Source organism: Anguilla anguilla, chromosome 9 (assembly GCF_013347855.1).
Source record: "Anguilla anguilla isolate fAngAng1 chromosome 9, fAngAng1.pri, whole genome shotgun sequence".
Lineage (NCBI taxonomy): Eukaryota > Metazoa > Chordata > Actinopteri > Anguilliformes > Anguillidae > Anguilla > Anguilla anguilla.
The window spans coordinates 21,995,093-22,010,169 of record NC_049209.1 but is presented as its reverse complement, the minus strand read 5'-3'; the positions used below and the strand labels follow the sequence as shown (position 1 = coordinate 22,010,169).

Sequence of the window (15,077 nt, the reverse complement as noted above, 5' to 3'; positions counted from 1 at the left end):
AACCTTTCGGTAGGTCGCCCTGCATTTCTATTGGCTGTATGTATAATACGTCATGGTTTAACGCTAGAATAAACGTAATTGGCTACGCTCGGTCTATGTGATTGTGTTGGGAGAGAGATCAAGCCACCTGCCTAACTAGTTAGGTAAATCGGACCAGGTATGGCGCAGGAAAATTGTATTTTACTTCACTTGAAAGAATCGAATTCTTGTGTTTGTTGTTTCTATTAGCATAACACTGTATGCTGATATTTTGGATATGTAGTTAGGGTATTCTGTCTGGTTAATTACGACCGCAGGCTGTCGTTCGCTATCAAGTAGCCGTACAACTAGATGCATTATTACGCCAACGTTAACTAGTTTCCAAGCTTGCTACCTAGGAAGGCGTGCAGTTTGCTGATTGAATACACGAATTGCGGGGAAGATGTGGCTAGCAATATAGCACATTTTACTTTATATTTAGGAAATCGTTAGCGGGCAATGCATGGTATTGGAACTACACACTGGCACTATTTTGTAATCCTGTAGACAAACGGGGCCAGTAAAGTGGATTCCTGGGTTGCCAACTTTGATCAGTTGGCTGGAGTAAGGTTTTCAATTTGAGACGTTACGATACATATGATCGGGCACAAATATTTCTACCGGCGGTTAAAGAAAACATTTTTCTGGCTTGTCAGTTAATGTATTATGTAAAAAATAAATAGGACATGTTTCAGAAGTCATTGGAGAGACCATGCTATATTATGTGTCGGTTCAGTTATCTCGATTTATCTCGGGATCTCGACATAAAAAATAGTTTTTGAAAGCACAATGATTGTGTACGACGGACTGTAAATGGCAAATATCGTGCTACGTTGCCCTTCCATGAGCGCATTCGATTTTACTTTGATCGCGTTGCGTTTATCAGTAATGAGGTGGCAGTGTAGTGTAGGCTAATGGATAAGGAGTTGGTAACTTAAAGGTCGCAGGTTCGATTGCACTGTGCACTGTCCTTGTATCCTTGAGCAAAGTACTTAACCTGCTTTGCTTCAGTAATGTATATGCTATGTAAAAAGTCGCTCTCAATAAGAGCGTCTGCTAAATGCGTAATGTAACGGATAACTATTCCCAGGTCAAAGTAAACTTTCAAGTTGTCTATTATTGTGATGCGTAATCCCAATAGCATTGTTTACCCAACACACACACAACTATGCACAGCATTACTCCGAATTTGTAGTTGTAACGTTAGTAATTGCATTTACACAGTCCTATCTCAGATATAGCCTATTTAAATCTTTCCAAATACTTTGATGCAAGATTTAGCCTGTCTGAAGTGCCAGATGGGTGTGGTTTGTGCTTTTGCAATATCAAACCGAATTCACCGTACAAGGCAAGCAGTAAAGAACCGTGAAAATTAAAGCATTTAAAAAAATTAAAAAACTCTCAGTGCATAATTGGCCCTGCTTGTGCAGGCAGCTGTATATCAATTTTCCAACAAATCAGTAATGTATTGTTATTGTCCTTAATTTACTGTGCACGTTTCGGACTTCTGGACAAGCAAAAATGAATGAATATAAAGCATGCACAGTGATTGTGTGCGACGGATGGGCTTGACACGATTTTCTTGAGTCAAATAAAAATCGAATGCCCTCATCCGTAGTATGGCAACTATCCCCAGCCCAGTCCATCACAGTAAGTCGCTGTGCATTCAGATGGCAGTGGTTGTCTCCTGATCATACAAACAACGTTTTCATGCTGAGGTCACAAGATGATGAATAAATCAACATCTCGATGGACCAAAAATGGCCTTTATTGCGTGGTTTCTACGGAATTACTTAAAACGTTTTCAGCAAACTTTGTGTAGACGTCAAATATGTTTGTTAATTTAATGTTTTTGACCAGATAGCTGTGAACCTTGCTCATTTTCTGTCCCAAAAGGTACAAGGATGGATCTTGTCCTGAATGTTGCGGACCAGTACTTCTTTACTCCTTATGTGTACCCTGCCTCCTGGCCAGAGGATGAGGCTTTAAGGCAGATCCTTGGCCTGCTGGTGGTAACCAACATTGGGGCAGCTGTTTTATACCTGGGCCTGGGCTGTCTCAGCTACTACTTTATCTTTGACCATAACTTGATGAAACACCCTCAGTTTTTGCCGGTTGGTGCATTTTTCTATTTCTATTATTTGAGTGCTGTTCACCATTTGTCTAATTTTGTCTTAATTTTTTTGAGGGACACTTGAAGTGAAACTGAACTTATACATTTATGCATGTGTGTGTCAATGTGTAATCTATGCAGTCATACATATAACACCAGGATTTAAGAGTTTACAACCTTTTTTGTTGTCTTCAAAATGTTTAATGAAACGTAGTGAAATGCCTATATGAATGAAGTGGTTGTATGATGTGGGTTTTGTTGCTCTGCAGAACCAGGTACGAAGAGAGATTAAGTATGCCATGAGTTCTTTGCCCTGTATCAGCATACCCACGGTGGCCCTGTTCTTTGCTGAGGTCAGAGGATACAGCAAACTTTATGACCGTGTCGACGACTTTGCGCTTGGTAGGTCCTCAGGAGTCCGTCTGGCACTTTTTTTGTGTGTGTGTGGTGTTGGCACAGTCAGACACCACAGTCAGAGCGTAAGATTTAGAGGGCTTTATTCATTTCTGTTCTTACTTCTTTTTAGGTTGGCCTGGATTGATTCTCAGTATGGTCTCCTTCTTGTTTTTTACTGACATGTGCATCTATTGGATCCACCGTTTTCTCCATCACAGGCTGATTTACAAGGTGAATCCCTTTCAGATTTGAGAGATTGGTTTGGCAAGGAATCTTTATTCCCACAGAAGAAAGATACTCCCTCAAAGCTCTATTTATATGGCTCCTAGGGTGGTTATATCAGAAAATAAAATGTTGGGAAAGTTTCTGGTTGAAAATACAAAGCATTCAGAAGTCAGTGTATGTCTGGCATGTCTATAAAATTATCATAAAATGATCAATTTATAAATAAAATAACTGCCCATAGTGGGGCAGAAATCAAATTACGCATTCACACTTAAGTGGATTAAGGGGTTATTTGAATTGCATTGCCCAGATTTTTAAAATCCTCCGTAGATTTACATTTTTTTTTCTCCCCAATAACATGCATGTTATCTTCCGCATCATGATCACTGCTTTTTTGAAAAGTGATTATCACCATATTAAACTGTTTTTTTTGGCTACCTGAAGAAATGTATAGGCCCATTTGCTTTTCATTTTGGTAAAGTTTTAGTAGTGCATGGAATAGGGTACCAGGACTCTTAGTTGCATTGAAGCCACTTGGGGTTTTCAAGAACTGTCTTGCCTTGGTGCAAGATGTTGGCTATGTACTGTTTGGACTGTAGAAAAAATGAAAAGCCTAGATCGGCAGTGAGATGCCAGTATTTCAGTATAGTTCAGCATTTGTGTTTTGCTTCATCTTGTTGAAGTTGTTTATTACTTTCTTCTGCAGTACTTCCACAAGCCCCACCACGTGTGGAAAATCCCAACACCGTTTGCCAGCCATGCTTTCCACCCGGTGGATGGCTTCCTGCAGGGCCTTCCCTACCACGTCTACCCCTTCCTTTTCCCCCTGCACAAAGTTCTCTACCTGGGTCTGTACGTCTTTGTCAATATCTGGACCGTGTCCATCCACGACGGTGACTACCGGGTCCCCAGCCAGCTGGTGGAGGTCATCAATGGCTCCGCCCACCACACGGACCACCACCTCTTCTTTGACTACAACTATGGGCAGTACTTCACCCTGTGGGATCGAATTGGGGGCTCCTACAGGTACCCCTCGGCTCTCCAGGGCAAGGGACCCCACGACTGCATCAGGAAGCTTCTTGCGCAGGGAAAGCTTAGCAACGGCACCAATGGTCACATGGACAACAGCGACAAAGCCCAGAAGCATGAGTAGTTTCCTAGTTTTCATGCGGCCATGAAGGACACCTCATGTTCGTAAGACCCACACAAGTAATTTGTTTGCCTTTATACTGCGAGAAATTAATTACCAAGTAGAATAGTTCTACTTCTGCTCTGTTGTTTCTCTGCCGTGTGTTTGCGTGAATGTCAGGGTCGATAAATGGATATTATTAAGAAAGAGAGCAAACATTGTACACAGAACCGAGAAGCAAAAATATTTCAGAATAATGACACAGCCTTTTAGAATATATCAGCCTGGTCAATATATACTTTGAAATGGTTGCAGTTTTCTTGTTTGCCAAATATCATTTCATATTAAGATTGCATTGCCCTTGTTCATTTTCTCCCTCCCTCTTTTCCAAGCTTCTTTGACAAAAGCAATTTCCCTCAGATTGTCTTGATAACAGTAGCAGTCATCACCATCCATAATCACACTCTTCTAACGATGAGCCAAATGCAAAAACAGATGGACCTAAACGAGAGACTACAGGGTGACTCAGGTCGCCTGTCGTCTTACTGTTGGCCTTGCTGGAGGGGCATTGACGCCTGGGAAACAATCCTTGCTTGTTTATGACTGGCTCCATTCCTTGCTTGTGATTGAAATGCCAATATTGTGATGGTTTGATTATAGACTTTAAAAGTGAACTAATATGGGGGGAAAATGCGTAGTCCAGTGTAAATGTGATCATTTTGAACAGGTGCGCTACAACTCTTCTGCGGCTGTAAATGCCAGATGGTGATCAAAGGTGCAATATTCACGTGCTGGGTCTTTTTTCCATAGGGTGTCACAATTGCCTGTTTATCTAATGTTAATGAGAACTTCGATGCAAATTAAACCGCATGCAAATTAAACCGCACGCAGCATTTATGGGGACAAGCTGAAGGCAAAGCTGTGGTGAGTTGCTGTGATGTGACGATTTTAACACTAACTTGTATGGCACCAAGTTGTCATTTGAAATGACAAAAATGGGACAGAGTATGGAAGCCTTTTTTTCATTACTTGAAAAAAGCGGAACGTGCATTCTAAAAGGATTTTTAAGGTTGATGTTTGTACATGCTTCAACTGATTTTCATTTGATGATTGTTTTTGCTTTTAACTGCACAAATGTGACTGAGCTGCTGTAAAAAGTATTGTAGCCACATCCCCTTGAATGTTTTTTATGGTATTTTCTGTCAAATAAATCCAAAAGAAAAGAAAAAAAACAGTGTCTTACTGTTACTTAGTTAATGAGCAATTAAGGCAAGCTAAATACACCTTCTCAAATGCCACAGAGCTGGGAAGATGCCAAATGAAATGTACCCTAGATAAACTACCATCTGTGAATGTGTAATGTGAAAGCTTATACTCTTAACTTCATTTCAGTGCAATTTAGAAATAAGTTGCCTTTCTTTTATTATTTTAGATTAAATATGAAATATATGCTCATATTTAATATGTTTAACCTACATGTAAAACCACTGAAATGCTTAGAGAAGAGCATATCTGCTTATATGTGCTTGTGAATCTAAATGGGTGTTTTTGCATTTAATTGCACTGATGTGTAGTTGGCACTTTTCAGGGTTCTTTTGATTCTTCCTCTTCTAATTCTTTTCAAGGTACCCTTCAGAAATTACCGTAATGACCACAGGATCTCAGTTCTTAAAAACATTCATTTCTGTACATTCTGATCTCATTGACTGACAGAATTCACAAGCCCTAACCGCCCCCCCCCCCCCCCCCGCATTACATTATCACAAATGCTTTATGCCCACAATAAAATCATTGGATGCACACGCAAAATTACATATATAGAAGTGCACTCATTTAAAACAGCAAAACTTTGGTAGCACGTCTGCCTGTGACACGTTTGTATGACTGACAGGATAAGTTTGAACCCCCCTCGGACTCATGAAAATCTTTCATTACACTGCCTTCCTGGGTAACTAAAAATAAAACATTTAAACCATTGCTTTTACATCTGTACTCTTTGTGGGAAAGTCATTTATATTTCTGAAATAGAAATAGAATGCACCCACGCTTTAGACTGTTCCGCTTTCAGCATTTTAACCAAGTTTAATGTTAGCTACCTTGCTAAAGACATGACAGACCAACTGCATAACATTAGTACTGCAGACAGCGGTGAAATTAATAAGCACTAAAATAATAAAATACACACACGCTTTAGAAAGTTCCAGTTTCTGCATTTTGACCGAGTTTAACATTAGCTACCTTTCTAACGACTCATTGGATGCACACTTAAAATGACATATATAGAAGCGCACTCTAAAATAGCAAAACTTTGAAGGGGCAGTGTAGTATAATGGGTAAGGAGCTGGTCTTGTAACCTAAAGATCACAGGTTCGATTACTGGGTAGGACACTGTCATTGTACCCTTGAGCAAGGTACTTAACCTGCATTGCTTCAGTATGTGTCCAGCTGTATGATGGATGCTATGTAAATGATATGTGAAAGTTGTGTAAGTCGCTCTGGATAAGAGCGTCTGCTAAATGCCTGTAATGTACTGAAGGGGCCGGTTAATATTTTGAGCTTGGAATGCTGAATTAGTGTCCAGTGGACCCATTGAGCATGTTAAGGAGTAAGTTAAGAAAATTCCTGTTGGAACATGTTTTAGAATGACGCAGCAAACATTGCTGAGTTGTTTTTATATTGTGCAGCAGAGGGCGCTGCAAGCATTTAAGAAAACTTCTTTTGGAAATACAGTAGGTCAGAGTGGGCCTATTCTGCCCACATAATATACCTTCCTCATAGCATTAATGCACATTTGTACTGATTAAATCTATGTAGAATTTGTATTTTAACCTAGTGAGATTCTGTCATACTCTTTGAATACATTGTGATTACAAGGGAGAAAAATAAGTACAATGGCTAAGTTCAGGGCACTATTGTTGTGCAGCTGTGTGTTGAAGCAGCTGGGCAATGTTACTGGACATATATATCACATATGCTATTGGAAGCTATGGTAGTCCTGCAGTTTTTAATGAGTGTGCAAGCTGTGACACTTCAGTCAGGCAGTGCCTGATGGATCTTCAATCATCTGGGGGTGAAGTTTTCCTTGTGACTGAATCATTTGTTCAGTGTTGTGACATAATTCTATAAATCAATGACAATCCTAAGCGCTGACAAGGCCAGAGAGGTATTTTTTATATTGTCAAATTTTGTTAATCTTTTATAAATGCCATCTTTTTGTATTGTTTATACACGAGACTCGTATACAAATGGGGAAATGAATGCAAGGAGGCTCAGTTGTGAAATGTGGTCCTTGCAGTTCACCCAAGGTAATACAACTGACATGATCAAAAAAAAAAAAAAGACTGTGCATTTTGCAGCCCTGTCAACAACAGGGCCAGAGTTTGTTTTACATTATTGTATCTCAGACCCTAAAAGTAAAATGGACTAGGTTTGTGGTCAATCTCAGTTTATATGACTGCTTGGTGCTACAAAGCCTTTTCTGATAAAATACTTTCTTAGGCCTGCGCTCGCTTAAGGAGTTTTTGCCATTTTTTTGTAAAATTTTGTGAAATTTGCTAGCTTGTAAAAATGTCATGTCATGTTTCAGAACTACCACTCCCATAATTAATTTGTCTCTATGGTACCAGCCATCCTAATGATGGCATAGCTCTGCCATTGAGAGAACCTTTAACAGAATTAATGAACAAAACAATCATTGAATGAACGAACAGGTGTCTCTCAGGGTCCAACCTTTTTCATCTTTGCTTGTGAAAAGAAGACGATGGAAACGCGAGTGCCGAAGAGAAGGGCAGCCATGCTCTCTGCCTTCTGGTCTGTTTTCCGCTTCTCTCCACAAACATGTTTCTTTCACTCCGTTCTTTTATCTGTCTTTGTCTTGTGATCTGAGAGGCTTCTGAGCTCTCTCAGCCTCCTTTCATCCAGTCTACTTCCGTTCAGATGTTTTAAGATAAAAAAGACCCTTTTGTTACCTTGGTGACCCTACATTTTGCAGCTGAAGTATTTCCACCGTTACCCCTGCCGCAAAAATGCCTAATCAGTGTCTCCTCTCGCATTTTGAAGGAAAAGAGGATGACAGATAAGATAAGTATACAGTCTGACATGGCTGATAGCTGAACTTCAGGTCGTATAAAACGTGCTGAGAATTGAGCCCTGGGCCTTTTTTTTGGCCACTTGGCGTGCTTATAAAATGAGCAGATTTAAAGAAACGTGAAAGGTGTAATGTAAAGAAAGGCAAGGATGCATTGGCTACTGCATTTATCAAGGGGCCTTTCAGTGGCCTTACACCACTGGGTGTTTCACCTCTAAATATAACAAACTGTAAAAACAGTCAAAGAGATGACAAAGGCTTGCCTAAACGAGCTCAACCAACAGTAAAACCCATTAAAAGCGAGTTGGACCTTTGCTCTTGGCATCACCGCCAGTGTGAGCATACCAGGAAAGTGGCCCGTAAGGAAAGCCCTTGTCAGAGTAAACTCTCTCCTTTCAAGAACACGTGGAGTACTGCATGTCTTAAATAAACCCACCACTCACTGATGTGCAGCAGTGGCTACCGTGCCTGCGACCTGGGACTGGCACTGTCCAGGGTCCTGCAGAAACTGAAATGTCAAATATCTGAATGGACCACAACAGCACTGCTCACCCCCCAGCAAGGGGGCAAACTCTAACTGCTCTTGTGCCACCCTGCTGGGCATCACTGTAACCCAGTCGGCAACAAAGCTAAAACGAAGGTACTTATTGTTGTCTGTCATTTTGTCCATGAATATAGTGTACTATAGTACCATTTCTATATTCAATATGAGATCAAGGCACTGTTTCTGCAAGAGAATACTGACCTGCCATATCGTAAGCAATGTTTTTATTTTTGAAATCTCTGGTCTCAAGGTAACAGAAGGTTCTGGGTTATTTTAAATAAAACTAGTGATTTCTTTATATTCCACAATGGTAGATTTACTTCCCGTTTTATTCTGTTGACAAGAAAATTGTCACTGTTTTATTTTATTTTGTTTTCTGTCGATGCTTCAGATTTATACTCCAGGACAGATGAGTCAGTGTTCATGTACATGGAAACTCAGCTTTTTTATTGTGTGATGGTTTGCTTGAACTAAAGAAAGGGCAGGTTAGAGATTGAGTTTTAATTTAATTTCAGCTTGAATGCTGCCCTTTTCCTGTATGGCTCAATCCTTACCTTGACTTATGATCATGACTTGCATTTAAACATGCAAAAGTAGTCCATTTCAAACAGGTGTCTTTGTGCATGTGTGTGTGTGAGTGTATGTTTGTGTCTTTTTTGTGTGATTTCTATGTGTGGTGTGTTTTCTTTTTGTCTATGTGTTTATCTACGTGTATGCCAACAGAATTTCTGTTCACGAGTGTATATTTAGTTTTTGTATATGTTTTTGTCTGTATGTGTATGGTGTGTGTGTGTATGTGATAATATTTTTGTTTGCAGGTCTTGTGTGCATTTGTTTTGTGTATCTTTTGTAATTATGCATGAATAAATGTGTGTGCTTTTCTGTGTGTGTGTGTGTGTGTGTGAGAGTGTGTGTGTGTCTGTATCTGTGGGTTTGCATGTATTTTTATGAATCTCCACATTAAACTTGCAAGTGCTTTTTTATTTCCTGTTGGGTGAAATGGGTTTATTATGCGGTGGATGTGCATGAGAGAGTGGAATGCTGTGGTACTCATTTGTATCCTGACAGCTCACTGAAGTAAAGGCACACATCATTTAGAAGTCGGTTGACCAGGGTTATAAATATTCAGGGAGATTTCAGGAGACTTGTTTGCACTGTGGACAGCTACGGCACATCTCTCTTTTTAATTACAGTCTTGAGAGGTCTTTAAAGGAAAGGGACGACCGTCAACACGGAGCTTTTTGCCTTCATTTAACCACCTTTTGCATTCAAGGCATGCCCACTATGTATATAGGGCAGTTCTGAACCATTCAATTAATGTAGCCATACCCTTTAGAACTGTTTCACAATCATAGTGGATGACAAATCCTTTTATTTTTATAAAATGGATGCCTTCAGCAGCTCTCTGGAAAAAAAATTCTAAAGCTGCACTATAAATGGCTGCCTAGCATTATATATGTTGTTTTGGGAGTATTGTGTATAGCAGGAATATTGTATTAGTTTTGTGCCATAGAATGACTTTTGTCTCTCAAGTATTCAACAGCATGGGCACTAACACAGCAGTTTGAATTCAGATGTGATTTACCTGTGCTTTGTCCTTGGCTAACTGTGAAATCCAAATCGAGAATAGCCCATGTGAGCCTAAAATTACCCGGGCGGTTGACTATGGTTCATGGATGGTTGATCATAAATATCCTTTCTGTGAGCATCGCTCGCTATTACAAAATACTGTTGTAAGCAGTCATCTATTCCCAGTATCTCTTTCCATACCAGGAAAGTGTTATTATTCATTATAGTTATGCTTATTCTCTAGTTCTGCATATCATCCTTTATAGGTTAGGCATGGTGAGTGAGAAAAAACACTCTGCAAGGCAAAGCAGGATGGATATACTCAGATGAACGTACTAACATGGTGGTTATCCCTTGATTTAGATGATTAAACATTTTCAATATTGGTGCCTGGACATTCTTAGAGTTATTAATTAAGGTTGAGGTTGGGGTTAGGGTTGGGGGTTGGGATTAAGGGGAGGATTAGAGTTACAATTGTGAACCAGATCAACTAAAATTGATGAAAAACAATTGTGTTACACCTCACTAGTGAAATATTTTTGATAATCCAAAATCAAAGAGTAACCTTTGTACTAATCATTTCTAAAGCAGCTGAAAACAAAACTAAACTAATTTTGGCCCTAGCACAATTTATCTAACCCTAACCCTAGCCGTAACCTTAACCATAGCCGAAGTCCGAACCCTAGCCTTAACCCTAACCCTAGCCATAACCATAACCCTAACCCTAATGGTAGCTGTAACCCTAACTTTTATCGTAACCCTAGCTGGAAACCTATCACTGACCTAAGCTGTAAACCTAACCCTAACACCAGCTGTAACCCTAACCCTAATGCTAGCTCTAACCCTAACCCTAAACCTAGCTGTAACCGTAACCCAAACCTTAGCTGCAAACCTAAATCTAAACCTAGCTGTAACTGTAACCCTAACCCTAAGGATAGGGTTTTGTTTACAGCTAGGGTTAGGGTTAGTGTTAGAGTTACAGCTAGGCTTAGGATTAGGGTTACAGCTAGGGTTAAGGGTTAAGGTTACAGCTAAGGATAGGGTTAGGGATACGTGTAGAGTTAAGGGTAGGGTTACAGGCAGGGTTAGGGTTAGTGTAACAGCTAGTGAAAGGGTTAGGGTTACAAATAGGCTTAGGGAAATATCTGTGATTAGAGTTAGGCATAGGGATAGCGTTAGGGTTACAGCTAGGCTTAGGGCACGGGTTCAGGTAAGAGTTACAGTGGAGGATAGGGATAGGGTTAGAGTTAGGATTATGGTTACAGCTAGGGTTCGGGCAAGGTTTAGAGCTAGGGTAAGGGTTAGGATTATGGATAGCGTTACGGTTATGGGTAGGGTTACAGCTGGGGTTAGGGTTAGGGTTGTAGGTAGGGTTAGCGTTAGGGAAAGGGTACAGCTAGGGTTAGGGATACAGATAGGGATAGGGTTAGGGTTGCAGTTAGGGTAAGGGTTAGGGCAACAGCTAGGTTTAGGGTTAGGGTTAGGGTTACAGCATGGGATAGGGTTAGTGTTGCAGTTAGGGTTAGGGTTGAGGTTACAGCTAGGATTAGGGTTGTAGGTAGGGTTAGGGTCAGGGTTACAGCTAGGGTTATGTTTAGGGTTAGGGTTACAGCTAGGGTTAGGGTTAGAGTTACAGATAGGGTTAGGGGTAGGGTTAAGGTTAGGGTTACAGCTAGGTTTAGGGTTAAGGTTACCGCTAGGGTTAGGGTTAGGGTTACTGCTAAGGTTAAGGTTAGGGTTACAACTAGGGTTAGGGTTAGGTTTAGGGTTACAGCTAGAGTTAGGGTTAGGGTTAGGGTTACAGCTAGGGATAGGGTTAGGGTTACAGCTATGGTTAGGATTAGGGTTACATCTAGGGATAATATTAGTGTTACAGCTAGGGTTTGGATTAGGGTTAGGGTTACAGCAAGGGATAGGGTTAGGGTTACAGCTAGGGTTAGGGTTAGGGTTAGTGTAACAGCTAGGGTTCGGGTTGGTGTTAGGGTTAGAGCAAGGGTTAGGGTCAGGGTTACAAATAGGGTTAGGGTAAGGGTTACAGCTAGGGTTAGGGATAGGGCTACAGCTAGGGTTAGGGTAAGGGTTAGTGTAACAGCTAGGGTTTGGGTTGGTGTTAGGGTTAGAGCTAGGGTTAGGGTTAGGGTTACAAATAGAGTTAGGGTAAGGGTTACAGCTCGAGTTAGGGTTAGGGCTACAGCTAGGGTTAGGGTTAGGGTTAGGGATACAGCTAGGGTTAGGGTTAGGGATACAGCTAGGGTTAAGGGAAGGGTTAGAATTACTGCTAGGGTTAGGGTTAGGGTTCCATTTAGGGTTAGGGTTAGGGGTACAGCAAGGGTTAGGGTTATAGCTAGGGTTAGGCTTAGGGTTTGGGTTAGTGTTACAGCTAGGCTTAGGGTTAGGGTTATGGTTACAGCAACGGTTAGGGTTAGGGGTAGAGCTAGGGTTAGAGTTAGGGTTACAGATAGGCTTAGGGTTCGGGTTAAGGTTATAGCTAGGGTTAGGGTTAGGGTTACATTTAGGGTTAGGGTTAGGGGTACAGCAAGGGTTAGGGTTAGTGTTACAGCTAGGCTTAGGGTTAGGGTTATGGTTACAGCTAGGGTTAGGCTTAGGGTTACAACTAGGGTTAGGGTTATAGCTAGGGTTAGGGTTAGGGTTACATTTAGGGTTAGGGTTACGGTTACAGCTAGGGTTAGGGTTAGGGTTAGGGTTAGGGTTAGGGTTATGGTTACAGAGATGGTTAGGGTTAGGGTTACAACTAGGGTTAGGGTTAGGGTTACAGATAGGCTTAGGGTTAGGGTTAAGGTTATAGCTAGGGTTAGGGTTAGGGTTACATTTTGGGTTAGGGTTAGGGGTACAGCAAGGGTTAGGGTTAGGGTTACAGATAGGCTTAGGGTTAGGGTTAAGGTTATTGCTAGGGTTAGGGTGAGGGTTAGAGCTATGTTAGGGTTATGGTTACAGCTAGGGTTAGGGTTAGGGTTACAGCTAGGATTAGGCTTAGGGTTAGGGTTATGGTTACAGCTAGGGTTAGGGTTACGGTTACAGCTAGTGTTAGGGTTAGGGTTTCATTTAGGGTTAGGGTTAGGGTTACAGCTAGGATTAGGGTTAGGCGTACAGCTAGGGTTAGGGTTAGGGTTAGGGTTACAGCTAGGGATTGGGTTAGGGTTACAGCTAGGGTTAGGCTTAGGGTTAGGGTTAGTGTTACAGCTTGGCTTAGGGTTAGGGTTATGGTTACAGCAACGGTTAGGGTTAGGGTTACAGCTAGGGTTAGGGTTAGGGTTACAACTAGGGTTAGGGTTATAGCTAGGGTTAGGGTTAGGGTTACAGCTAGGGTTAGGCTTAGGGTTAGGGTTAGTGTTACAGCTAGGCTTATGGTTAGGGTTATGGTTACAGCAACGGTTAGGGTTAGGGCGTAGAATATTACAATGGCTCCCCCCATCACAGTACATAGACTGCGTGGTTGGTCGGGGGAGACCAAGGGCATGCACGGGCCTACGCCTGTCGAGCACAACTCTCAATCGTGGCCATAATCCGGGATGAAGGTTTGCTAATTTAACGGGAGTATGTTCTGGTGAGCAAAAGAGGAGTCTTTCACAGCGAGATTGCGCTGCTACTTTCCGTTGTCCCTGGACAACATACTCGACCAGTCCACATCCATGCTACCATGTACACGATTTTATGTTTTAACGAGAGGGTGATTATGGTGAGCACAATAGGAATCATGAGCCGCGAGATTGCGTCGGCCACGTTCCAGATGTCCAAATAGTTCCCCCAACGAACGCACGAGCCGGCGAAAGACCGATCGAACGAACGAGCGGCCGGGCGATTGCACAAACGCATGGTCAATCTGGCAACCAGACGAACGCTCTCAAAAGCCCGGACCGACGAACGAACGAACGGACAATCGAACAGCCGAGCAATCGAATGGAAGTAGGCGAACGGCCGAAAGCACAGACAACCGATCGACCGAACAGGCGGGCAATTGGACGGGTGAATGGCCGAACATGCGACCAGACAAACCGACTCAAAGACACGAACTGACGGACGAAAGGACGAACGGCAGACCGGACGATAAGACACCCGACTGGACACTGCACTCCACCAGTCAACCTCTATGCTACCATAAATATTATGGTTTGATTAACCATTTAACGGGAGGATGAACATAGGGAGAGTAAAGAGAATGAGCAGCGAGATTGCGCTGGTCACGCTAGATGCCTGTCTGGGCATCATACTCACCCGTTCAACCTCCATGCTACAGCCTAAGTAGTTGGAGGGCGAGCGGGTGAAAATGTTTTTTCTACTAACTTTATTTAACGGGAGGATGAACATAGGGAGAGTAAAGAGAATGAGCAGCGAGATTGCGCTGGTCACGCTAGATGCCTGTCTGGGCATCATACTCACCCGTTCAACCTCCATGCTACAGCCAAAGTAGTTGGAGGGCGAGCGGCTGAAAAATGTTTTTTCTATTATCTTTATATTAATTTGCTAGGTTACTGATGAAAACTTTGTTAACTATCATGGTTTAATTATTCATTTAACGGGAGGATGAACATAGGGAGAGCAAAGAGAATGAGCAGCGAGATTGCGCTGGTCACGCTAGATGCCTGTCTGGGCATCATACTCACCCGTTCAACCTCCATGCTACAGTTTAAGCAGTTGGAGGGCGAGCGGGTGAAAATGTTTTTTCTATTAACTTTATGAAATAGATTTTTTAAACAATTTATATTAATTTGCTAAATTACTGATAAATACTTCCTTAAATATCATGGTTTAATTATCCATTTAACGGGAGGATGAACATGGACAGAGTAAACAGCGAATGATTACCGCGAGATTGCGCTGGTCATTCTCAATGCCTGACTGGGCATTGTACTCACATGTTCAACTTCCATACTACAGTCTATGGAGTTGGAGGGCGAGCGGGTAGGGGGTTTGTTCTATGTTAACTATTCAAAACGATTTTATTAACATTAAATTATTGGTTTACTATATTATTTGT

General features: G+C 41.7%; 1 protein-coding gene across 1 annotated transcript; it reads left to right on the top strand.

Annotated features, from left to right (window-relative positions):
* The first annotated feature begins 55 nt into the window (after positions 1-55).
* On the top strand, positions 56-5,113 carry sc5d (sterol-C5-desaturase). Its single transcript, XM_035432675.1, has 5 exons — positions 56-157; positions 1,915-2,132; positions 2,401-2,533; positions 2,658-2,758; positions 3,459-5,113. The coding sequence occupies exons 2-5, from the start codon at positions 1,923-1,925 to the stop codon at positions 3,903-3,905; spliced, it is 891 nt and encodes a 296-aa protein (XP_035288566.1). The 5' UTR covers positions 56-157; positions 1,915-1,922; the 3' UTR covers positions 3,906-5,113.
* Positions 5,114-15,077: the final 9,964 nt, after the last annotated feature.